This window comes from Callithrix jacchus, chromosome 3 (genome assembly GCF_049354715.1).
Source record: "Callithrix jacchus isolate 240 chromosome 3, calJac240_pri, whole genome shotgun sequence".
NCBI classification, from domain to species: Eukaryota; Metazoa; Chordata; class Mammalia; order Primates; family Cebidae; genus Callithrix; species Callithrix jacchus.
The window spans coordinates 28,905,804-28,933,374 of record NC_133504.1 but is presented as its reverse complement, the minus strand read 5'-3'; the positions used below and the strand labels follow the sequence as shown (position 1 = coordinate 28,933,374).

Here is a 27,571-nt window from a genome sequence, read left to right as displayed (position 1 = left end):
CATTGATTTTATATCCTGAGACTTTGCTGAAGTTGCTTATCAGTTTCAGGAGTTTTTGGGCTGAGGCGATGGGGTCTTCTAGGTATACTATCATGTCGTCTGCAAATAGAGACAATTTGGCTTCCACCTTTCCTATTTGAATACCCTTTATTTCTTTTTCTTGCCTGATTGCTCTGGCTAGAACTTCCAGTACTATATTGAATAGGAGTGGTGAGAGAGGGCATCCTTGTCTAGTGCCGGATTTCAAAGGGAATGCTTCCAGTTTTTGCCCATTCAGTATGATATTGGCTGTTGGTTTGTCATAAATAGCTTTTATTACTTTGAGATACGTTCCATCGATACCGAGTTTATTGAGGGTTTTTAGCATAAAGGGCTGTTGTATTTTGTCAAATGCCTTCTCTGCATCAATTGAGATAATCATGTGGTTTTTGTTTTTGGTTCTCTTTATGTGGTGAATTATGTTTATAGACTTGCGTATGTTGAACCAGCCTTGCATCCCCAGGATGAATCCTACTTGATCGTGATGAATAAATTTTTTGATTTGCTGTTGCAATCAGCTTGCCAATATTTTATTGAAGATTTTTGCATCTGTGTTCATCATGGATATTGGCCGGAAGTTTTCTTTTCTTGTTGGGTCTCTGCCGGATTTTGGTATCATGATGATGTTGGTTTCATAAAATGATTTCGGAAGGATTCCCTCTTTTTGGATTATTTGGAAGAGTTTTAGAAGGAATGGTACCAGCTCCTCTTTGTGCGTCTGGTAGAATTCGGCTGCAAACCCGTCTGGACCTGGGCTTTTTTTGTGTGTTAGGCTCTTAATTGCTGCCTCGACTTCTGACCTTTTTATTGGTCTATTCATAGTTTTAGCTTCCTCCTGGTTTAGGCTTGGGAGGACACAGGAGTCCAGGAATTTATCCATTTCTTCCAGGTTTACTAGTTTATGTGCATAGAGTTGTTTGTCATATTCTCTGATGACGGTTTGAATTCCTGTGGAGACTGTGGTGATTTCCCCTTTATCGTTTTTTATTGCATCTATTTGGTTGTTCTCTCTTTTCTTTTTAATCAATCTGGTTAGTGGTCTGTCTATTTTGTTGATCTTTTCAAAAAACCAGCTCTTGGATTTATTGATTTTTTGAAGGGTTTTTCATGTCTCAATCTCCTTCAGTTCAGCTCTGATTTTGAAATGAAGGAGAAAATATTAAGGGCAACCAGAGAGAAAGGTCGGGTCACCCACAAAGGGAAGCCCATCAGACTCACAGCAGATCTCTCGGCAGAAACACTACAAGCCAGAAGAGAGTGGGGGCCAATATTCAACATTCTTAAAGAAAAGAACTTTCAACCCAGAATTTCATATCCAGCCAAACTGAGCTTCAGAAGTGAAGGAAAAATAAAATCCTTTGCGAACAAGCAAGTACTCAGAGATTTTGTCACCACCAGGCCTGCTTTACAAGAGCTCCTGAAAGAGGAATGACACATAGAAAGGAACAACCAGTACCAGCCATTCCAAAATCACACTAAATGCTAAAGAGCATCAACATAATGAAGAATCTACAACAACTAAAGGGCAAAACAGCCACTTAGCATCAAAATGGCAGTATCAAATTCACACATAACAATATTAACCCTAAATGTAAATGGACTAAATGCACCAATCAAAAGACACAGACTGGCAAATTGGATAAAAAGCCAAAACCCATCAGTGTGCTGTATTCAGGAAACCCATCTCACATGCAAGAATACACAAAGGCTCAAAATAAAGGGTTGGAGGAAGATTTACCAAGCAAATGGAGAGCAAAAAAAAAAAGCAGGAGTTGCAATTCTCATCTGTGATAAAATAGACTTTAAAGCAACAAAGATCAAAAGAGGCAAAGAAGGCCATTACATAATGGTAAAAGGATCGATACAACAAGAAGAGCTAATGATCCTAAACATATATGGACCCAATACAGGAGCACCCAGATACATAAGGCAAGTTCTTAGTGACTTACAAAGAGACTTAGACTCCCACACAATAATAGTGGGAGACTTTAACACTCCACTGTCAATATTAGACAGATCAACCAGACAGAAAATCAACAAGGATATCCAGGGCTTGAACTCAGACATGGAACAAGCAAACCTGATAGACATTTACAGAACTCTCCACCCCAAATCCACAGAATATACATTCTTCTCAGCACCACATCACACCTACTCTAAAATTGACCACATAATTGGAAGTAAAGCACTGCTCAGCAAATGCAAAACAACTGAAATCATAACAAACAGCCTGTCAGACCATAGTGCAATCAAGTTAGAACTCAGAATTCAGAAGCCAACCCAGAACCTTCATGGAAACTGAACAACTGGCTCTTGAATGTTGACTGGGTAAACAATGAAATGAAGGCAGAAATAAAGAAGTTCTTCGAAACCAATGAGAACGAAGACACACCATGCCAGAATCTCTGGGACACATTTAAAGCAGTCTCTAGAGGAAAGTATATAGCAATAAGTGCCCATATGAGAAGAATGAAGAGATCCAAAATTGACACCCTATCGTCAAAATTGAAAGAGCTAGAGGAGCAAGATCAAAAAAACTCAAAACCCAGCAGAAGACAAGAAATAACTAAGTTTTTTTTTTTTTTTTTTTTTTGAGATGAAGTGTTGCTCTGTCACCAGGCTGGAGTGCAGTGGCATGATCTCGACTCACTGCAACCTCCACCTCCCAGGTTCAAGCAATTCTCCTGTCTCAGCCTCTTGAGTAGCTGGGACTACAGCCACATGCCACCATGCCCAGCTAATTTTTGTATTTTTATTAGAGACTGGATTTTACCATGTTGGCCAAGATGGTCTCGATTTCTTGACCTGCTGATCTGCTTGCCTTGGCCTCCCAAAGTGTTGGGATTACAGTCATGAGAATATTATGTATTTTAACAAGTTTAAGTGATCCAGTGGTTAGGTAGAGATAGGGTTACTTATCTTAGAGCCATCTAAATATTTATTTTAAAAATTGAAATTATAAAATAAATGAATTTTGTCATAATAATTAAAGCTACTAATGAGTACTGTGTTCACTATTGGGTGATAGGCTCCATGGAAGACCCAAGCCCCAACATTATGCAATATACCCAAGTAGCAAACTTGCATATGCATCACATTAATCTAAAATCATATTTAAAAAGAAAGTATTCAGGGTCCTTTTTATGTTACTTTCATCATATATTCAATTTTAAATTTTTTTAAAGAAAAGAAACGTGCTACAAATACATACTGCAAATTTAAGTATGATTAAATTTAGTTACTCAGAAAATTTAAAATTCCCTTTCTCATATTTTTGGTCAGAAAAAAATTTTTCCAATTATAAAAACAGATTATTAGTGTCCTTAGAATCGGGAATGATGAAACATAAAATATGCTTCCTTAATTCTTTGTAATATACCTCTGAAGCCTGGTGCAGAAGATGCTGTTCTCCACCACATGAGCATATATGGTCTTTAACCTTTTATCTCTGTGGAACTGCACTTTGTAAAATAACTGAGTACCTTTATAGTACTTGAGCCAATAACAGGTAATTTGCTATAAATCATGTTCACTGATGCAGTCATTTCAGAAAATCATCCATACTTTAAGTATTTATCAGTGCATATATATATATGTAAATCAATTAACATGACAATATTTTGTTTTCTAAGAATCTAGCCTAGATTGTTTACTGGAGTATAAGTAGTTAACTAAACTGAACAGTGAAGTTCATGGAGAAATTAAACACCAAAGTTTCATCTTATATTGTTATATTCATATATATTTATATGAGAGATTAGGCAGCTGAGGAGTTAAGTAAGCAGCTCACTGTCACAGATCATTTAAACATAGTATCTCTTGGTTCAAAGACCATTCTCTTAATCATAAGAACTGATCATGACCTTGGCAAATAGCACTAATTCTTTTTCTTATAATTTCTTATGATCTGGAAAACAACAGAAGATATAATTTTCACTTCTTTATTAGGCTATTGTTTTGAAAATCCAAGTCAATTAATATTAAGTATACATTTTCGGGGTTCATTGTGTGAATCACTGAAAAGTCTTGGCTATTTGTCAGATCAATATTTAAAATACTGTGGTTCTGGGTGAGTGACTAGATCTATTTCACACTTAATTTCCTGGGAATTTCTATTAGCGGGAAAGATGTTTGCTCCAGAAAATAGAAAGTTAAGAACATGTTTGTAATAAATTGCTGTTGTATTATCTAGAGATGGTAGAAAATAAGAATTTAGGTAAATAAATGTCCTTGTTATGATAATCTTATGAAGGCATAAGTAACAAAAGATTATTTACTTTAATTGATGTCTGTTCACATTGCAAATATTAGAGTTCTAATAATGCTTTCAGTGTGATAACATATAATCATGTGGCAAAAGCCAAGTAATTCACTGTAATACATTATTAGAAAGTAAGTATGTAAACTATAAAGATATACTTCACAGACAAAATTGAAGTTTTTTAAAATGTTAAAACTCACTATGGGAGCTTTGATAAAGTGTTTTGCTAGGTTTATTGTCACAAATTCTTTAGAAATAAATTTAGCATAGAAATCAAGAGACATTAAAATGACTATTCCATTTGCCCCAGAAATCACATTTGTGTGTCTCTTTCATCAAGAAATATCTCAAAATCTGGAAGAAGGATTTCAATATAATGTGATAGTGACAGAAATTTGGAGCTACCTCATTTTGCGATAAGAGGGAAATTGTAAATAAGTTATGGCAAATGCACTTTGTGGACCCTTCTGTGCTACAAAGATAGGTCAATGATTCTATGGTGCAAAATATTGTATGTGGTAAAATATTAATGGATAAAACAGTGTATGGACTATCTATTCAGCTAAACATCTAGGTTGGAACAAACCTGAAAATTGCCATATAAAAATACCAAGAATGCTTGGTTAGGGTGGAAACATGATACATTATGGTTTTCTCCATTTTCCTCTCAGAGTTTTTCTTTAATTTAAATATAAAAATAAATTTATAAGAAAAAAATTCTATTGTATTTTCACCTATTACTGTTAACCAAAGTATTTCTAGTTTGCAAACACTGCCTAATAGACTTTGACCTTCTTTGTAAGTGAAGGAATTTTTAAGTTCACCTATTTCTTCATCAGTTGATAAATATTAATACAAGTTAATATTAACACAAGTATATTTAATTGAATTCGCAAACATTTTTATTACAGACAATCTAACAAAGTTGTTAATATGTTCTATACATTAATCAAGAGATAGTTTATAGACACATTGTCTTAAATGATTATGTTTTTCGCCAGTGTTCTAAAACTTTCAGAAGTAGTTATAGCTTTATGAAACCTTAACACGGAATATAACAAGTTCAGCTATTTTTTCTGTATTTATTGTCTAAGAACCTCTAAAAATTTTCAATACTAGTAAAAAGTAGTATTTGGTAATAAGTTATTCCATATGTTTGGAAAAGAAAGCTATTAAAAATAAAATTCTAGCTTTTTTTAGTTAAGTGATACATTAAGAAAAAGATATATATATTTAAGGTTTAACATACCATGAAATAATATATTTACAGTATTATTTTCAACATACCATTGTCTAATAAAATAATTGTATAAGAGATTTCAGCTATTCTTGCACATAGCCTTAGATTTTTTTAAACAAACCCTTTTTAGATTTAAGAAAGAACATTGAAGGGATGTCTCTAAGAACTTTTTAGGAGAATAGTTCACATCAGTGATTTCTGTCACATCCATGCTCATAAAATTAAGAAACTTTTATCTATCAATTCTGACTAAATATCATAAATGAGTCACAAAAATGCCATAGCTTAAAAATTAATGTCATTGGATTTTATAGCAAAATAATTTATAAGCCACTCTATAAAAATCAGTATAATATGCTATACTTATTGCAGGGCATATTTAAAGAGCAATATAATGAAGTAATATTAAAGCAAATAAAACATTAGAAAGCCAACATAAGACCATTTGGACCTTATATAGAATTATGTGTGTATTCATTTCTTTTGAACTAATTCACACTATAGTGGCATAGACATTTTCCAGCAGATATCTAGTCCAACAATAGTATCTTGCTGTTATTTTCTCAGACTAAATGAGATTTGTTACTAGATTAACAATAATGATTTAGTTTATATTATAGTAAAACCAAACAGTTTTATCTGATGTATTTGAGCACAAGTGTACAAGTCTGCATTGGTATACGTGATGCAGTTTACTTAATTTTAAGTGATGAAGCAAAGCTAAGAGTATTCCACTCAAAAGAGTTTCTTTTCTTTAAATGAGTTAAGCATAAAGGAAGTATTAATCGGATGTTATACCTGAAAAAATAGCACATTTGGGAACTTGACATGCTTTTACAATTTTAATTATAGCATTTGCAATTTGGGAATATTATAATAATGACTTTAGGCAATGAGAGTTGAGCATAGGCATTGTGCCTTTTATAGGCAACTCTGTATTAATGAAAAGATTCAGTTATGACTCTTCAATTCTAACAACAGAAAATATGAAGAATAATAGCAGTCTCCCTCAGGGAAAAAATTAATAGGAATGTGATCTAACTATTGCTGATGAGCCCAGGATCTTGCTCAGTGACTCGTTTTCTGACTCCCAACTCATTTCTGCCCTTAACAAATTGAGGAGTCACTTAAAATAATTTGTGCATTGCAGTTTTTCAGCTCTGAAATCAAGTGATTTTAATTGACATGCTCCTCATCTTATCTTCCTTTCATTGTGTCTCGATATTTGTTTGTAAGTGTTCTTCTTGTCCACTGTTTCTCTCATGGAATGGTTGTTGACATCTGTAGATGAAATTCGACATGATATTACTCTAACAAAACTTTAAATGCTACTGTGATTAATTACAAACAGTAACACAACTACAACTTTCTTGTATGATTTAGACTCCTACATCCAAGTTTTCATCATTAATGGAATTTAAATATTTGCATGTTTATGAAAAGAGAAAAGTGTCTCTGTTGTAGATCTCCTAGTGTTTATGAGTGTTTTTTTGTAGGTGATTATTTACTTGATAGTTTTATGTTGGACCTGTGTGTGCTGCGCATGTGTCCATTTATTTCAGATCCTGAAAATTTAATTTGAGAATACGTGCTCTTGTATGTTTCTGTTCTGTTGCATGGACCATTGATTTCTTTTTCCTACAGATAAGGAAGCTTTCTGCAAAGAGAAACTTTTTATTTTTGAATCTTGCAAGAACTTGATACAGGTTGCCACTTCAGTTCCATCCAGTATGTAATATTCATAGACTGATGACCTCTGATAGTCTCAGAGATTCACTGCAGGCCTCTGATGGAAGAATAACCCTTCACTTTTTCCTAATGATGGGCCTTCTCTTTATCTTACATGAAGGAATGGAAAGCAGATACGTCCATTCCAAAGAAGGGGACTAATTTCCATCTGCAGAAAATAAATGCTTTTATTTTTCCTCAATAAAACATCTATTTCTAGCACTAAGAAAAACTCTTTTGCTTTATTTTGTGTCTAGTGTATGAAAATACCAGAAAATTTCAAATAAATTGTTGATAGAATTTTAAATTATTAAATGTGTTATGCAGGCATTATGAGAAATGTTTAAATCTCTCCCTCTTCCTTCCTTTTCTCTTTCCTTGGATTTCTGCTCTTCGAAACAGAGTTTTTTCCTAAGAGGAGAAATGGAAAGTGAAAACAGACTTTAATTATGTTTGCAAATAGCTTTTTCCCAAGTTTGATGACCTTTCTACAATATATTGTAGAAACCTACAATATATTTGCAGAATTTATCTTTTATGAAGTTGCTATTTCTCAACATAAGAAATCCAAAATTACATTCACTTTAATTAGAATACTCTATTAACTCCTGTTCAAACAAGTGACTTTATAACAAGCACACCATATTTACTACCCTGCAGATGAATTAAAATATTTTTCAAAATATAGTGCAAACTACCAAAATTTTCAAATCTACATGATGTAAAACATCTGAATAATCTTAAGTATTCAAATGATTTCCTGAAATTTTCTCTTTTCATAGGACTATTTGACACATGAAGCCACAGTTTTAAATGCTACTTTTCAGGATATAATAACTTTCCTCTGCTGCTTTTAGATGCTATTTTGATTAGTTCAGTTTTGAATTTTAGCCAAAATTTAGCCTAACTCATGAATATATTTTAGCAGGCTGATAAGTTTTCATTTTCATGCGACCTTGATTAAGTTATGCAATATCAGATGTGCAAATGAGGCAGGAAACTCTGAAAAATTGGGAAAGTAAAAAAAAAGACATACTTAGAAAATAATGACTATGCAAATAACAATAACAAGTCTTCTTCTGTTTGTTCTCCTTATTTTTCTTTCTCTTCTTCTTTCTTTTCTTCTTCCTCTTCCTCCTCCTCATCTGCTTTCTCTTCTTCCAAAAATTATTTTGAAATTATTATTATTATTTTTGAGCACAAGAGTATTAATTGTTGGCTACAAAGTCATTTAAATATAATTGATTTTATTTTTAATTTGATCTCTCCTTAGTTACTATTATTATAGGTCAGTTTATTTTTAACAAATCTTGAAACTAATGATGCTTAAATATATGAGCAAATGACCCTTCCACTAGAACGAAGTTTGGATGTTACGGATATTTTATCTTTTGAAATTATTTTTCTTATAAAATGACTATGAATTTTAACACTCACAGCAATAATTTATGTGTTATTAAATAACACTTGTGTTCACATTTGTATTTTAGCGTCTTTGTGTCGTTCATGTATGGCAGTCCAAACAGATACCAATAAAAGGGTGATTCAGGCCATGTCTGACCCCACACTTGTTCATCTCTGAGCAGTTCATCTGTTTATCAGTCAATTTACAATGTGAAATAATTTTAAACTATTCTCAAAGGTTTGGTTGACCCAGGGTACAACTAAAGTTCACTTTATCAGGTCTTATATTAAGTATGCCACACCACTGTTATATAAACGTTTTCATAGGAAATGTGTGTCTATTTCAGAATTATTCTGGCATCAGCATTTTCTTAATTGGTTCCTTCCATTTAACAGAGATATATACATTCACTCATAAGGAAGCATTTTTCTGAAGCTTCTTAAGGTAAAGAGCCTCTGGAAAGTCAGAATAAAAAAATGAATTTAAGCAATTTACTGTTTAACTATCTGAATTAGAAAATGCAGGCAGCTGACACAGTGGTGGTAGGAAGTATGGTTTACTCTCTACCCATTCTGTATAAGTCATTCATAATTCATAAGCTGTGATTCTCACTGTTGATGCAATTAATGGAATAAGAGTTCAAAATTACATTAAATTTCTCTAAAATTAATTTTACAAATCTAATTTTCTGTTATTTTTTTTCTGCATTTCAGTATTTGATGCTCTTTCACAGAGTAATTTTGTTTATTCTACTTTTGTTTTGCTTATTGCTTAGTCTCCATAGTAAGTGTTGAAAGAATAGTGGAAGTTTCAAGAATAGGTGGAGAACACATAAATCACAAATATACTAATTATGACATATTCTTTAAAAACTGAGATTGCCTGTATTTATTTAAAATATTCAGGTATGGCCAATGTATTAATATCACCTGTAAGCATGTGTGTCATGCAATCAATCTTCAAATGTGACAAAATAGATGCATATTTAAAAATTACTATCAGATTATTTGATAAAAATATCTTCCCTAAACCTTTTCCCATGGAATGAATATTGATTTGATAAAAAAGCAAAACCAGTAACTTTTTATGCCACCAAGAACTTCCTAGTGCTCACTAGAAAAATCAGCTTGAGAGTGTACAATTTGAATTCAGCCTAACTTCTCATATGACTATAACATCTCTGTTTTGTTCTCTATGTGTGGGAGTGATGAAAGTCTGCGTGATGTGCCATCATGCATCTGTGTCAGGAGCAATCTGCCAGTTTTGACGTTAATGGACAAGTCAGCTATGGAATGACAGCTGAGTGACATAGAATGATGGTTGATGCCTCACCAAATTGACTGCCTGTTAATCTAGTTTGGCTTTATTCCCTGTAGTGAATTTTTTGGCTATTTTGTGAGGTTCATATTTCCTAGTCTAATCTTTACTTTTAGCACCTAAAAGCCCTTTTAAGAGATAACTTTTAATAAACTTTTCTGCCAAGTAGATTTGTTTAAAATACATAAATTTCATTTCTTCTTGAGAGTAGTCTAATTATGCCTTTTTCTGTCTTGGAGTGCTATGAAGTGTCCAGGTTCATTAATGCTAAGCATAACTGCAGAGTTAATGGGGAAAAAATCAACTACAGTAATTATACTGAGTGATTTTTTAAAGTGATTATATACAAATCTTGGAACCTTGTTTAGCCTCTGTCTGTATACCATGGTTAATATATTGAAGGATATCCCTCTACTTAAATGCTGTTTCTTGGCTCTATTCAAACTATGCACAATTTTAAATTTATTTTTAAATATTGGCAATAAATGTTTAGGGTTAATTTGAAAAAAGATCTATTCCTCTTTCTCCTACCCAAAACTTCAACTCCGGCATAGGAGTAAAAGAGGATTACAAATTATCGTAGCGCTAATGGTCTTGGAAACTTGATTCATGGTACAAGCCTTCAAGCTAAACAAGGGAAGGGTAAAACTAAGAGATCATACATTTTTGTTTGTTTTATAATTGAACCAGAAGAAACCGTGACTTAGTTTACCCTTTGGCAATGTTAACCATAGCTAAATGACTCTCTTTGATATCCTTTGTTTTTAAAGTTACTTAGTAAACTATGGAATTTATCTCTTTGCTAGACAAAGACGAATGCTCTAAGGATAATGGTGGATGTCAGCACGAATGTGTCAACACGATGGGAAGTTACATGTGTCAATGCCGTAGTGGATTTGTGCTGCATGAAAATAAACATGATTGCAAGGAAGGTACGGAAAGGAATATACTTTTCTTGACAATGTGAAATTTCATGTGGTTTTGTTAAAGCACTGCTCCAAGTAAAGTTAATAATTTCAATGAGTGATATCACGGTGGGCTATCTAAATGTCAAAAAACAAAATTCTGTGTAATGTTCAAAGATCCAAGGCAAATGACTGGATCTGGACTTCGCACATAGGTGGCATTAGAGTAGTTTTGAATAACAGACATAGTAGCTGGTAGGATACCATCTGGTAGCCAGAAAAGCACCACATTCTCCCCAGGTCTTTGTGGAATGGACCTTATAACACAATGCACATTTAAACTTGACTTCTGCTAAATGTTTTGCATTTGGTGTAATATTCCTCACAAAAATATCTTGTATATTTTGTGTATGTGCTACATAAGTGATGCGCCTTTAAATATCAGGAGTATCAAATTCAAATGCCTACCACAGGGAAGACATTTGAAAATGGTAGACACTGTGTCATTTAAAGTTTTAAGTCATGGTTTTGGTCCAAAAAAGCTTAATGGTAGCATAATAATACCCTATCAGACTTTGTCCTCAAGGCCTTACAAAATTCAAAATTTTTATAAACCAGTAATATTAATATCCTTAGCCACTGTGAGCTAAATGGGAACAATAAATAGTTATTCAGCTCTTATTTCTTCCTTTGAGAGTTTGTTCCCGAATTTTCTACCTAAATTGGATTTATGCTTGTTTTGAGAAGAGAATTACTAAGGCAAATTTTATAAACGTAGTCATCATATGTACATTGGAAAGTACCTGACTCTAACCACAGTTAGATAACATTTTTTTGTGTGTGAAAACACTGGAATCATAGAGAATATCCTCAGTTGACCCTTGTTCCATTCAGTTCCTTTCAAATATGGTCACATATCAGGGATTTTTTTTTTCATTGAGTTAATGACACTCTCCAGAATCATATACAAACAGAAATTTTTCTTTCTCTGCTTTCATTTAAAAGCATAATATCTGTAACTTGGTAAGATATGATATACTATTAAATCAATAGGTTAGGAAATAAGCCCAGGTTTTTGTGGGGTTTTATTTTTTCATTTTGAAACAGAGTCAGCCAGGCTGGAGTGCAGTGGGGTGACCTCAGCTCTGTAGTCTCTGTAGTCTTGACCTCCCAGGCTTAAGCAATTCTCCCACCTTGGCCTCCCGAGCAGCTGGGACTACAGGTGCACACCACCGTGCCTGGCTAATTCTTTGTATTTTTTGTAGAGATGGGTTTTCCCCATGTTGCCCAGGCTGGTCTCTTAACTCCTGAGCTCAAGCAATCCACCCACCTCAAGCCTCCCAAAGTGCTGGGATTGCAGGCATAAGCCACTGCAGTTGGCCCAGGTTTTTGTTTTGCAGACATTTAAGGTAATTCAGAGAAAAAAAGAAGACAGCTTTTATAGATTATACATGTATCCTGTGGATTGCGAGTAGCAAATATTTCTCTGTTCATTACATAAATGTTACAGGAAACTTCATTATAGATAAAACAGCATCCAGACACACTGCAATAAACTTGTCTTATTGCCAGGAAAGTGGTCAGATCATCTTTTACCTTCACTATAGTACGTGCTCCTTGTACAGTTTAGCAACAAGCCTCTCAACCTAGTCTCAGTGTAATTGCCACATCCTGCCCAGTTTACATTTCACATGGTGAGGCAGAGACAGAAACAATGGAATTAGAAAACCCTTGTCATGACTTGATCCAAACTTTTAAGGCTGTTGTCTTGCTACCATAATCGTAGATTATTAGACAGGAACTGAATTTTACCTTCCACTTTATTGTGATCTTCTCTTGCAAATACAGGTCTCCCTATAGAAACCTAGCACAATTAAGATGAAGGTCTAGTATGAATGAATGCAGCAGAGCAGGCAGCAGCAACTATAGCAAGCACATTAACTAACGGGCATGTTACCCTTGCTGTGTGGCCCTGAAGGGTATAACAGGTGTGTTGTCCACTGAATAAAGCATTTAAACAAATATATTGCTCAGGAAATTTTAGAAATTTGTATTTTAGAATGGGATACACAATACATAACAAATAATCCCAGTCTAAACAAGAATGTATGATATAGAGCTTCATAAGTTATACAGAAAGAACACAGCTTGAAGATATTAAATATTTTTTGAATGTGACATTAACCATATGAAATGATCTTGTCTAAAATGAGATTATTTTGGTTGTTAAAAAAAATCTTAAATAATTATACTGATTGAATGAAGCATCCTTTGAAGTTAGTTCAGAAGCACCTCTAGGGCAGGGCTAGTAGCTGTTCACTTATTTTTCCCCTTAGTGCTTCCATTTGCTTTGATGAAATTAGGGCTAATCTATTTTAGAAGCTAAAATTGTGGTGTAGGTATTCAAGTGTATATTTAACTATGGGAGAGAGAAAATATAAATATATGATTCATAAGGTGCCTTAATCATGTTAATTAGCTGTAAATGATGTTTCTTTTAATAGAAAGAATAAGTGAAAATGGCATAGTCCAATGATGTTTGTTTGCGACATTGGATTAAATATTTTGCACATGCCCAGTGTTGATATTCTCTACTGTCAATACATGTTGCACTGATAAATTCGAGCTACAGACCCATCGGTTTAAAGTGAAAGTTCATTTCCTTTAGGCATTTATCTGATTTCTGGTAAATACTTAACTTCATGTGAGGCAGACAACATACATTGCCCGATTATGCTCAGCAACATAGTTTCTAGAGTAGATAAATATGATAATTGACACTGGAGTGACAATTAGCTGGTATTCAGGAAAGTCTTTCAGCAGGGCAGTGGGCAAATAAGTTGCTTTCTGGCTCAAACATGGGCTGCATTTCCACACTGTCACACTGTCTGATATTATGGTTATTGGTGCAGCTGAGTGTGAACAGAAGATCCACAGTCCAACTGGCCTCATCACCAGTCCCAACTGGCCAGACAAGTACCCAAGCAGAAAAGAATGCACGTGGGAAATCAGCGCCACTCCTGGCCACCGAATCAAATTAGTAAGTGAGCACATCCTTTTTCTTTCCATTAAGCTGACTGCCTTGTCTTTCCATTAAGCAGACAAGCACTTGGAAATAAAATGAAGGCTTATCTAATTGAATTGAATCATTAGGCAGCTGGAAAAGATTTTTCATCTCATGCTTCTCTACTTGCACTGAAATCCTTGGCTTTCTACATCAAGGTGACTGCCATATTGTTCTCCTCTACAGTTTCTTATTCTGGATGTTTTAAAAGGCCTTACCAAAGTTGCTGCAAAACAGCAGTCTTTACTTCCTAATATATTACTGGTAATTATGTTTCCAAATTTGAAAAATAAATGAAGGAATGAAAAAATCAGAAATTTGTAAGAAAGCAATAGAATAATAATTCACTTAAACCCAGCATAGCATATTCTATTGGTTGCACAAATTCCATATACATGTGTGTTTTTCATAATAATATCAATTTTTTTCTTGTGGTTTATATAATATATATATATTTTTGAGACGGAGTTTCGCTCTTGTTACCCAGGCTGGAATGCAATGGCGTGATCTTGGCTCACCGCAACCTCTGCCTCCTGGGTTCAGGCAATTCTCCTGCCTCAGCCTCCTGAGCAGCTGGGATTACAGGCACGCACCACCGTGCCCAGCTAATTTTTTGTATTTTTAGTATAGATGGGGTTTCACCATGTTGACCAGGATGGTCTTGATCTCCTGACCTCGTGATCCACCTCCCTGGCCTCCCAAAGTGCTGGGATTACAGGCTTGAGCCACCGCGCCCAGCCCATATAATATTTTTTTGCATAATACATTGCCCTCTGTACAAAGATACTGATATCCTTAGATTTCACTCACATTTTATTCAGCATGAGTTATTCAAATATGAGTATAATGTTTGTCTTATCTCTCCTACATTCTTTGAATTTTGCCTTCTGGCCTGCTCATAAATAATAAACTGATAATAAGTGTTAAATTTCATGATAGTCTACAGAGAACTTGAAGAGTGTAATCTAAAGAAATAAAATTATACAAATGTAGAAATGTTAACAATTTCCCGCAATATGTTGTTTTTAGAAGAAGAGAGCAGTGCCGGTGAACAAGAGTCAGGAAAGAGTCTAGCATGCACTTTAATAACAAAAATTATCTGAGGAGTGAGGCTATGTCCAAAGTAGCTCACTGGATCAGCACAATCATAAGCTTAATTTTTAAATTTCTTGTTTTGACTCTTCCCTTCAGTGAATATTATTGGCCAATAAAAAGACCTTATTTATATACAGCTTTATAATAAAATCAGAGCCAGTCACAAGAAATTCATATTTCTAGTATGGAGATCCTTCCAATCTCTATAGTTGTAAATGACTGCCCATACAGAGACATCAATTCATTTCAGCCACACCGGTGAAATATATTAAATGCTGAAATGACAGCACTATAGGAATTTAGTTGCTCTCTAGTCCTGTCCAAGGTCCTGACTGAGAGGATAATTCCCCGGACCTATGGTAACTCCCTGAATCTTATGGGCTGAAATATAGAGGCTGCATTTTTTTCAGGAGAGCACTTTCCTAAAGGAGTTGAAAAAACTGATTTGACTGAAGACATTTATTTATTTCAATCTAAATTTTGTTGGGTATTATATTCTTTCTCTCTGAAGAACTTATTTTTATATTTTGTATAAAGTATGTGACAGCTTTCTCCATCTTGAATGCTCAACTCCATTTTTTTCTGAAACATAGTTTTTCAACTTTCTTTTGTAAATTTTATTTTTATTTGTGTGTAAGTCATGATTCTTTTTTCTATGGCTGCCATCAAAATGTTCTTTTTATCAGCAATTTGAATATGATATATGCAGATGTCTGTGTTTATGTGTGTGTGTTTCTGTTTAGAGATTTTTTTGGTATTTATCCTCAGAATTCTCTGAATTTAGTGCATCTGTATTATGGGGTCTGTCATTAATTTTTGAAAAATTTCAATTATTATTTCTTCATATAATTATTCTATGCCATTGTCTTTCTTCTGGGATTCAAATTACTTATGGGCTAGATTGTTTGCTGTTATACCTCAACTTTTGGATGTTCAGTTCATTTTTTGCCCTTCTTTTTGAGTTTAAGTTTCCGTAATTTCTATTGACCTATCTTCAAATTCAGTAATTATTTCTTCAGCTGTCTTGAATTTATTGATGAACTTGTTGAAAGCATTGTCTCTATTATCATGTTCTTTATTTCTGGAATCTGCATTTCACTTATTATAGTTTCCATATGTACTAGTATGTTTGGGCTGCCATAATGGATTACCACAGACTTATGACTTAAACAACGGAAATTTATTTTCTTAGTTTGCAGGCTAGAAGTCCAAGATTAAGGTGCCATGAGGCTTTGTGTCTGGTGAGGCCGCTCTTCCTGGCTTCTATATGGCCTCCTCCTCACTGTGTCCTCACATGGCATTTTCTCTGTGTATACATAGAGAGAGACAGAGCTCCAGTGTCTCTTACTCTTCTTGTAAGAACCCCAGCCCCATAGGATTAGGGCTGCATTCTGATTGGTTTATTTAACCTTAATTACCTCCCTAAATATATCATATTGGAGGTTAGGACTTCAACGTCAATTTTTGAAAAACACAATTCAGTCCATAATACCGTTCTCTGCTGAAATCTCCCATCTGTTGTTGTATATTCTCTACATCTTCACTAGAATCTTTAACTTATCAGTGTTATATTCATACTTCCTTTAAATTCTGTTTGATATAAACATAGGGGCCACATGCTTGAGTCTGTTCTGTTGATTGTTTTGTTTCGTAGCAGCATTGTTTTTATTTTTCTTGCCTTTTTGTGTCTCATGTAATTTTTTAAATTAAAATCAGACATTATGCATAAAATAGTAGACTTTATGTCTGGAAATGGATGCATCTCTTGTGTTAGGCTATTAGTGTATGAGGAAGGGTGTTAGGTTGATCTAACCAGGAATTAAGCTGAGATTGGGTTTTCTTGTTCTGTTATCTTCCATGTACCACTGGCTTCACATTCTTTTTTCTTAGGATGGAGGCTGGGATTTAACAGGTGTTTCCTCAATGCTTCTATTTCACCCTTACCTTCTCTGTTCATCCCCACCACAAATACTGTTCCTCTCCACACTTTTTTGTCTTCTTCATCAGTGGTAGTTGGCAGTTGCTTGTTACTTGGTGCTTGCTAGTCTGGTGGTGAAGGCAAGGGGTTCTTTATTATTTAAGTATAGCCTCCACCTTAGGCAGGCCCTGTATGTTCTGGTCCTGTGGTTGAGCTTTCTCAGGGGTCCTATTTCTTCTCTTCATGGCAGCGAAACTCTGTCTATATATCTTACGAGTGTTCCGTGAGAGAGTTTCTTTTCAGTCTCTTAGTGGTAGGAGATCTCTAATATTACTGGTATAAGATTCTGCATCCAGGACTTCCCCTAGGGGTTGTAGGTTTTGTTTTTGTTTTTATTTTGTTTTGTCTGTTTTGTTTTGACCTTTCCTCTGCCTCTAGTAGGTCTGCAACTTTGTTGCAGAGGTGGCAGGGTATTCTGCTTCTCCCTCAGAGGCTTAAGGCTTTGTTTTTCTGAAGAAGGATTACAGTAAGGCTTCAGACTTTTCTCATGGCAGTAACCACTTCCCTCTTGCAAGCCTGAAACACCCAGGAAGGCACTTGTGCACCTCCTGGTTTTGCCACAAATTTTCTCATGAGCAGGAGATGGGGGTCCATGGAAAAGGATCTGCAAGTGTGCCAAGCTCCCTTCGTATCTGCAGTTTCCACGACTTCTGTCCTCTCCCCCTCATCCACACATGACCTTTACCAATCCATCACCAATTTTATCAGAATGCTTTGTTTTCACCTGGCTATATGATACCAACATCTCTTCCTGTTGTAGTCTGCCAGTAGCACATCTTTCCTTGGAGAGACCTGACATTCAGTAGATTTCAGGCTACTAGGTTCATTTGTGATTTTCATACTTTGGTGTGTTCAGCCAACATTGTGATTTTTTTTACACTTTAAATTATGGCCTTTTCTTGTTGTGAGGGTAGAAGCAAAACTAGTTCCAACTTTCTATATCCGAGGAGAAGTAGAACTCCTGATATATCCCAGTTTTAAAAATAGCAATACTCAATCCATATATCTTTCAGCTTGAAACATCCCGTCTAACTCTGGGGCAATCTGTTCCTTCACAAATTACAGGATTTATTTATTTATTTAGCCAATATTTGACTTGAGAACGAGGGTATAAAGCATGTCTGTTCAACAGTGGTCATACCTGCTGGTTTCTTAAGCAGGTAATATTCAGAAGCAAAATGAGAGCCATAATGCAAATATTAAACTTTAGGAAACGGAATTTGTGTTTTTTGTGGGAGTAGTTACAGTGTACACCAGGTTTTCTCAAATGCTAGCATGCATCAGAATTACCTGAAAGGCTTGTGAAAACACACATCTCTGCCACACCAGAATTTCTGATTCAGAGCATAATATTGATTCCCACCATCCTACCCCATGGATCATGTTCATATAAAACCTGACTCTCAATATCATCTTAAGAACCAGGGTTAGTAGAAAGTGTGTCACAACAGATTAGCCACCAACTCCAAGTAACATTTTGATTCTATATTTTTTGACTCTTGACATTTTGACATTATAGTTGCTTGTGTTTCTTCTGATTGCCTTTCTGCACATAATGTAACTGTTATCTAGTGTTATCTACTTTAAAACTAAAATCACTGTTATTATGAATATCAGCCAATAGACATTTGGTGAACAATGCTTTATACTAACAGTTCAAATCATTCAATCACCTACCCATATACTTTGACATTTATAACACAGGAAATTTCATCAAGATGTTACAGCGTGTAAAATAAAAGCATTTTGCCTGATTTCTTTAGGATATTTGATTGTTGTTGTTGTTTTTGTTGTTATTGTTTTTTGGAGATGGAGTCTTGCTCTGTTGCCCAGATGGAGTGCAGTGGTGCAATCTCACCTCACTGCAACCTCCAGCTTCGAGTTTCAAGCAATTCTCTTGCCTCAGCCTCCCCAGTAGCTGGGATTACAGGCGTGTGCCACTATGCCTGGCTAATATTTGTATTTTAGTAGAGACAAGGTTGTGATCTACCCACCTCAACCTCCCAAAGTGCTGGGATTATAGACATGAGCCACCATGCCCAAGCTGAAGTTTAATTTTTTCTTTTTCTTTTTTTAATTGTACTTTAGGTTCTGGGGTACATGTACAGATCATGCAGGATTGTTACATAGGTACATACATGGCACTGTGATTTGCTGCCTCCATACCTCCGTCACCTATATCTGGCATTTCTCCCCATGTTATCTCTCCCCAACCCCCACAACCCCCACTGTGCCTCCTGTATTCCCCCCAACAGACCCCAGCATGTGATGCTCCCCTCCCTGTGTCCGTGTGAGCTCGTTGTTCAACACCTGCCTATGAGTGAGAACATGTGGTGTTTGATTTTCTGTTCTGTGTCAGTTTGCTGAGAATGATGGTTTCCAGATTCATCCATGTCCCTACAAAGGACATGAACTCATTGTTTTTATGGCTGCATAGTATTCCATGGTGTATATGTGCCACATTTTCCTTGTCCAGTTTATCACTGTTGGGCATTTGGGTTGGTTCCAGATCTTTGCTATTGTAAACAGTGCTGCTGCAATGAACATACATGTACGTGTGTCTTTATAATAGAATGATTTATAATCCTTTGGGTATATACCCAGTAATATGATTGCTGGGTCAAATGGAATTTCTATTTCTAGGTCCTTGAGGAATCTCCACACTGTCTTCCACAATGGTTGAAGTAATTTACACTCTCACCAACAGTGTAAAAGTGCTCCTATTTCTCCACATCCTCTCCAGCATCTATTGTCTCCAGATTTTTTAATGATTGCTGTTCTAACTGGCATGAGATGATATCTCAATGTGGTTTTGATTTGCATTTCACTAATGACCAGTGATGATGAGCATTTTTTCATATGTTTGTTGGCCTCATGTATGTCTTCTTTTGAAAAGTGTCTGTTCATATCCTTTGCCTACTTTTGAATGGGTTTTGATTTTTATGGGAAAATTTCAACCAAAACTGAAAATAGATTCAATGAAACTTGAAAAATTATGAAATATTTTAATCTTCTTAGGTCAAGAACTCCTAATAGACACTTGGTTACCAACTGGCTTCATTATTGGCAAGGGCAGAGATAAAAGGCAAAGAAAACATTTGGGTCCCTGTGTATACAATGGAGCTTTCTTCACAATTCATAAATTGATACCCCTTTTTCCTTATGCTGAGTGGGAAAATAAGAAATAAATACATTTATTTTTCTTTTCTTTATTACATTTTAGGTTTTGGGGTACATGTGAAGAACATGCAAGATTCTTGCATAGGTATACATGTTGCAGTGTGATTTGCTGCCTTCCTCCCCTTCACCTATATCTGGCATTTCTCCCTATGCTATCTCTCCCCAATTTATGTTTTCTAACTGACAGATAAGATTGCTTGTATTTACCATGAACAATGTGATATATTGAAGTATATTTACACTGTTTAGTGACTAAATTTATCTAATTAATAAATGTATTACCCATGTTTTGATCATATTTGTGGGGGAAAACACTTAACATCCACTATCTTAGCATTTTTCAAGAGTATAATATATTATTAACTATAAGTCACCATGTTATATCATGGTTTATTGAATTCATTCCTTCCATCTAACTGAAATTTTGTATTTTTTGACTTACATCCACCCAGCTCTTTCCCATCTCAACCACCCTAGCCTTTGGTCAACACAATTTAACTCTCTGCTTCTTTAAGTTTGATCATTTTAGATTCTACCTATAACTGTTACCATGTAGTATTTATTTTTTGGCGCCTGGCTTATTTCACTTAACATAATGTCCTACAGGTTCATCCATGTTGTTACAAATGACAAGATTTCTTTCATTTTGTGGCTGAATAGTACTCCACTCTGTGTGTGTGTGTGTGTGTGTGTGTGTGTGTGTGTGTGTGTGTGTATGCCACGTTTTTTATCTGTTCATCCATTAATGGACACTTATGTTCATTCCATATCTTAGCTATTGTAAAAAATGCTGCAATGAACATGGGAGCAACAGACATTTCTTCTACATTCTGATTTCATTTCTTTGGATATATACCCAGTATGGAATTGCTGGACCATGGGGTAATTCTATTTTTAACTGTTTGAGGAACCTCCATACTGTTTTCCATAATGGCTGTACTAATCGGCATTCTGCAAAACAGTGTGCAAGGATTTCCTTTTCTTGACGTCGTCACCAACACTTGCTATCTTTTGTGTTTATAGTAAAAGTCATTCTAGCAGGTGTGAGGTGATATCTCATTTTGGTTTTGATTTGCATTTTCGTGATGGTTAGTGATGCTGAGCATTTTTTCAAATATCTGTTGGTCATTTGTATCTCTTCTTCTTATTTTTTTTCTTTTGAAACAGAGTCTCGCACTGTTGCCCAGGCTGTAATACAGTTACACAATCTTGGCTCACTGCAATCTCTGCCCCCTGGGTTCAAGCAATTCTCCTGCTTCAGCCTTCTGAGTAGCTGGGACTACAGGCATGTGCCACCATGCTGAGCTATTTTTTTTTTTTTTTTGTATTTTTGGTAGAGACGGGGTTTCACCATGTTGGCCAGGATGGTCTCAATCTCCTGACCTCGCGATCCTCCCATCTGGGCCTCCCAAAGTGCTAGGATTACAGGCATGAGCGACCGTGCCCAGCTTGTATCTCTTCTTTTGAGAAATGTCTATTTAAGTCCTTTGCCTGTAAATTGGTCTATTTGTTTCCTTGTTATTGAGTTGAGTTCCTTATATATTTTGGATATTAGCCCTGTATCAGATGAATGGTTCATAAATATTTTCTTCCATTCTGTGGGTCGTCTTCCCACTCTGTTGATCACTCCCTTTCCTGTACCAAAGCTTGATGTAGTCTCATTTGTCTATTTTTGCTTTTGTTGTTTGTATTTTTGGGGTGAAATCCAAGAAGTCATTGCCAAGACCAATGTCGTGAAACATTTCCCCTATGTTTTTCTCTAGTAGTTTAATTGTTTTGAATCTTACATTTAAGTCTTTAATTCATTTAGAGTTGATTTTTCAGTATGGCATGACATATGGGTCTAATTTTGTTCTTCTGCATGTGGATATCCAGTTATCCCAACACCGTTTGCGGATACTGTCCTTTCCTTTGTATGTTCTTGGCATCTTGGACAAAAAACAGTTGGTTGTAAATGTGTGGATTTATTCCTGAGCTCACTGTTCTGTTTCATCTGTTTATGTGCCTGTTTTTATGCCACTGTTATGCTGTTTTGGTTATAATACCTTTGTAGTGTATTTTGAGGTCGAGTAGTAAGATGCTTCTAACTTTTCTAACTTTGGTTTTCTCTTTTTTTTTTTTTTATTGAAGGTTGCTTTGGCTAAGCAGAGTCTTCTGTGGTTCCATACAAATTTTAGTTTTTCTTTTCTATTCCTGTGAAAATGCTATTTGTGTTTTCTTTCATCAATGTTTTAGTTTTCAGTATAGAGTTTTCCACCTACTGGGCTAAATTTATTCCAAAGTATTTTATTTTAGCTGTTGTAAATTGGATTGTTTTCTTGATTTTTTTTTCAAATAGTTTACTGCTAGTAAATATGAATGCTACTGATTTTGTCTATTGATTTTATAACTTGCAACTTCACTGAATTTATTTGTTACTTTCTAATAGGTTTCTGGTGGAGTCTTCAGGGTTTTCTCTGCGTGAGATTGTGTTATCTGCAAACAGAGATAATTTACCTTTTTTTTCTTTTTTTGCAATTTGGATGCCTTTTATTTCTATTGCCTAATTTCTCTGTCTAGGACCTCCAGTACTATACTAAATAGTAGTCAGCATACTTGTCTAATTTTGGATCTTAGAGGAAAAGCTTCAGGTTTTCTCACTTGATTCTGATGTTAGCTGTGGGTTTGTCATATACAGCTTTTATTGTGTTGTTGAATATTCTTTATATGCCTAATTTGTTGAGAGTTTTTTTTTATCATGAAAAGATGTTGAATTTGCCAAATATTTTTTTCTATTAATATCAGATGGTTTTTGTCCTTCATTCTGTTACCGTCATGCATCACGTTTATATTTTTGCATATGCTGAACCATCCTTGCATCCTTGAGAAGAATCCCACTTTATCATACTGAATGATCTTTCCAATGTGCTGTTGAGTTCACTTTGGTTGTATTTTGTTGAAGGCTTTTCATCTATGTTCATTAGTGATATTGGTCTTTAGGTTTTTTGTTGTTGTTGGGTAATTGTCTGGGTTTGGGATCAGGATAAGACAACATTTCTATGTATTCTTTATTCAAATTAAAAGCAAAGAAGAGAAAATTGTCAGTGAAGACAATTTTATGAGACTATTTTTTAAAAATCCTAGTTTATGAATTTTGAAAGCCTACTATACGTTCTAATCCAAATTGTCCTGTAACTTGATATATGGTTTCATTGAATGACATGCAGGTAGTGGATGATAGGTATAAACAAGCCTTCTTTCGCTGTGTCTGAAACACAGTGAAAAACAATTATTTTGGTTAATTTGGGTTATAAGACTATAATCTCAAAAAGATATTTGGATAATCTAGCAGTTATAGATAATAGGAATTACAATAAAATTCCTGTGTGGCCTTATGAGATAGGAGCATTTGTGTGCATGGTGTTCATTCACCATATGTATATTCACTTTACAGTATGATTATGTAAATCTAGTATGCATTATTGTGCATTAGTATGAGAACCGAACTATCAGAATCAGTTTATTTTAGATTCACATCGAGACTCAGGCATTATAATACAGTTAATATCTTTTATGCACTGCTCTGATTATCTACTGCTGCATAGCTAACTATCCCAAAACCTCAAGGCTTAAAAGAAGTACTGTTATAGCTCATGGTTTGAGGGAGTGGCATCAGTATTTAAGTAGTACTTTGCCGGTAATTTTTCTGTTATTGTGATACTGATTGATTCACCTGGGGGCGTATCTGAATGGTCAAGATGGCTGCAATTGTATGTCTGTCACCTTGATGGGGAGGGCTAAAAGGCTGACTCAGCTGGGACAACGTTAGCACCAACACATGACCATTGCAACATGGTGGTCTCAAAGGAACCAGACTCTTGACTGTCAGTCCTGGCTCCCCAAAGTGTCCCAAGAGGTGAGTGAAGCCTCAGAAACCCGTGAACATTACTTCTGAACATTCTATTGGTAAAGCAAATCACTAAGGCTGGCCAGGATTCAAGGGGAGGAGAATTAGACTAGAAACAACATAGCCTTGCCTTCTCAATTTGGTCTACTGACCTCCACAGCTGTAGAAGAATAAATTTGTATTGTTTTAAAACATTAAATGTTTGGCAATGTGCTACAGCAGATACACACAGAGAACACATATGCTTTGTTTTTATTATGCATGTATGTGTTTATTTAATCATGGGATACTGACTGCATGATTACAGCTTTAAAGTACAAAGAAATTGCAGTCAAAAGATGCTTGGGGGAATAAAGTCTTCTTGCTAGAAAAGGGACAAAATTCTAAATGTATAAATACAAGTATCTATTTTTCATGTTTTTATCCTGTCTTGGTTCTGAAAGACTCAACTGATCATTAAAATGTTGGGTGCCTTTTTTATATTTTGAATTAATGTTCATTCAAAACAAAATACTAACAAACAAATTTCTAGGCATTGGAGCATACTGCAATAAGCTAATGTGCTTATATTATTTTTAGTTGATTTATCATATACTTGAGTTTTGCTAAATGACATATAGTTACAAATTTTAGCTTCATATATGGAATATTTAAAAACAAAAACATCTATAACTGTTATATAACTATCCATCATAAATCCATAAAAATATATTTGATCACAGTTATAGAGGACTCATGGAGAAGGAAGGTTCTTTTGAATCAGGAGACTGAGGTTTGTATTTCCACACTACCATTTTTTCCAGTGGCCTCTAATCCTTCAAATATTTTGTGGGAAACTAAGTGACAGTTTTTACCAAAAACAGGAAAAGGTGAAAGATAGCTGGACTAGGAACCTCAAAAGCTTTTCTTACAGTTGCTCAAATTGCATCAGTCTCTTCAATACTTTTAGTTTAAATGTTCACTCTTGCTAAATTTTATTTCTGCATCAAGTGCTATCATTTTATTATCTTTTCCTTTGTGAATATATGCAGTTACTCTGTAAGGAGTCATTCTTTAGGTATTGCCAGTATTTTCAATAAAAGAACCCCTACAGATGTTCATATGAGTGAACAGCATCTGGAAGCCTGGCCAGGGGCCAGCCAGGTAGATTAGGCTTGCTTGGGTGTTCCAGGAACAAAGTTATTATTTCTATAGCCTACAACGAGAGTTCAATTTTATTTCTTTTGAATTGAACTCCTTAATCTCTTAGCTTGCTTGCCTTGTGGGAAATGCATTAGGATTTACGACTAGGGCCCATGGTTATTCACTTGTTTTTTTGGCCTTTCTAAAACCTAGATTATTAACCCTAAAATTACAGAAATATAATCATGGAATGAGTACCTTTTAAATTTTGTAGTACCCAAATACGTATAAAGTCTTAAACACTTAAGAAAAATATTTAAGTCTACCAATGGAAGGCAGTGTTTTAGTGGAAATCAGAGTTCCTTACAGCTTTATACATTCTGCGTTGCTGGCTATTCTGTCTCCACTGTGAACTTATGGAACTTTTTGGGAACCTAAGTGTCTTCTGGGGACATTTCTGTGGCATAGGTTCCTGGTGGCTGGAAATGTGCACATTCTGTATTATTGAGATATTGAGATTCACGGTTTAGCTTGTGTTGTAGAATAAAGTAATAAATGGCATATTACACCTTATCACTGTGAATCCTGAAATATATTTTAGAGGTTTGTTCTTTCCAAAGAGTTCCTATAATACGTTTCTGTGGCCTAAAAGTATTTTCTGTTGATGTAAAGTCACTGTGTATGGAAGGTTCTCTATGTGGGTATCTCTACAAGTCTATAAGGGGCAGATTTCCGAGATCTCCACACGTGAATTAGTCACACCTTTGCTTGTGTGTAGTGGAGTTTTCAGTTCAGGCTGATTTCTGGAAAAGGACCACCCAGCCTTTACATTTGACCTAACAAGTTGCTACCCATTCCAAGAAGAAAATTCATTAATATCTTAATAAATGAGAGTTGTTTGCATCACTAGAGTATATGTCAGCTAGAAACCTTTGACTAATTTGACTCTTACAGACTCAGTCTGATTCCATTAGTAATTTGATAAAGAGCTGTAGCCAGTTGGCTCCAGACCAGATTTCAAAATGGCCCCTGGCCCACCAATATCAATGCCACTTTGTGTGGTGTTGCTCCGTTCTGTTAAACACATGTTATGATTTAGGCCAGACATCCTGGATTTCATTAGGAAGAAAAATAATCACCTATTTATCTCATTCATTCAGTCTTCAATGGACCAATCAATGGACTGAACATGTGTTGTCTGTAAATTTTGATCCCAGCTTTAGCTACAGCAAATACTTTAGAATGCCATTCCTCCATCTTTCTTAAAATACTCTTTTCTACACAGTAGGTTTCCCTGGTTCTTTGCTGTTTATATTTACAGATTAATGACTTTAAATCACAATCAAAAGAGATAATTCTCAGCATACATTGGTTTTCAGATATTCTTTTCCCGAACCAATGTTTTTCCTCTTGAAATAACATTGTTTTTATAATTCAGAAGCTTGGTTTCATATTTAATACGGAACTCTAGGTACAGTTAAGTCAATTTTCTCATAGTAGTTTCTTATCGATTACAAACTGATGTTAGGAATGTATGTATGTAAACAATGGTAATAGAAGCAGACTGCTACCTCATGAGAGACAGAAAATGAGATTTAGTAGGCATTGTCTGTAGAATTTTCATACTTGAGGTTGGCCATAAACATCAGCTAGGTTTTTGGGTAAATACATTGATGGATTTATGCAGACATCTACATATTTATTCAGAATCTTCTCTATCCCTTGTAGTGTGTGTATACTTCACTGGGTTACAGAGATTAACAAGTGACACATTCCTTCAGGTATCACCTGCTTTGAATGCTGTGCTTCAGGATAAATACACTCTACTGATGTCTCCTTGTTCACTGTATTTTCCCACTGTCTTCTGTTTCCAAAGAGATTCTTTGCACTATGCTCAGTCTTTTTGTCCTAGGCGGTGTTTCTGGTCAAATGAAGTAAGCATTTCTTTTCACCCGTAATGATTATAACAAACAATTACTCTAAGGCTTATTGGTTATAACATTTTTTTTTTTTTTTTTTTTTGAGACAGAGTTTTGCTCTTGTTACCCAGGCTGGAGTGCAATGGGGCGATCTCGGCTCACCGCAACCTCCACCTCCTGGGTTCAGGCAATTCTCCTGCCTCAGCCTCCCGAGTAGCTGGGATTACAGGCACACGCCACCATGCCCAGCTAAGTTTTGTATTTTTAGTAGAGACGGGGTTTCACCAAGTTGACCAGGATGGTCTCGATCTCTTGACCTCGTGATCCACCTGCCTTGGCCTCCCAAAGTGCTGGGATTACAGGCGTGAGCCACCGCGCCCAGCCCGGTTATAACATTTTTTATTTCTACTTTTTAAGTAGAGTGCAATGGTA

General features: G+C 35.3%; 1 protein-coding gene across 2 annotated transcripts in view; it reads left to right on the top strand.

Moving 5' to 3' along the window:
• TLL1 (tolloid like 1) overlaps positions 1-27,571 on the top strand; it is a 273,553-nt gene that overhangs the window by 226,547 nt on the left and 19,435 nt on the right. For both annotated transcript variants that reach the window (XM_035292709.3, XM_035292710.3), the window contains 2 exons: positions 10,797-10,922; positions 13,808-13,935. In XM_035292709.3, the coding sequence (XP_035148600.1) occupies positions 10,797-10,922; positions 13,808-13,935 (254 nt within the window). The remainder of the gene's footprint in view (positions 1-10,796; positions 10,923-13,807; positions 13,936-27,571) is intronic.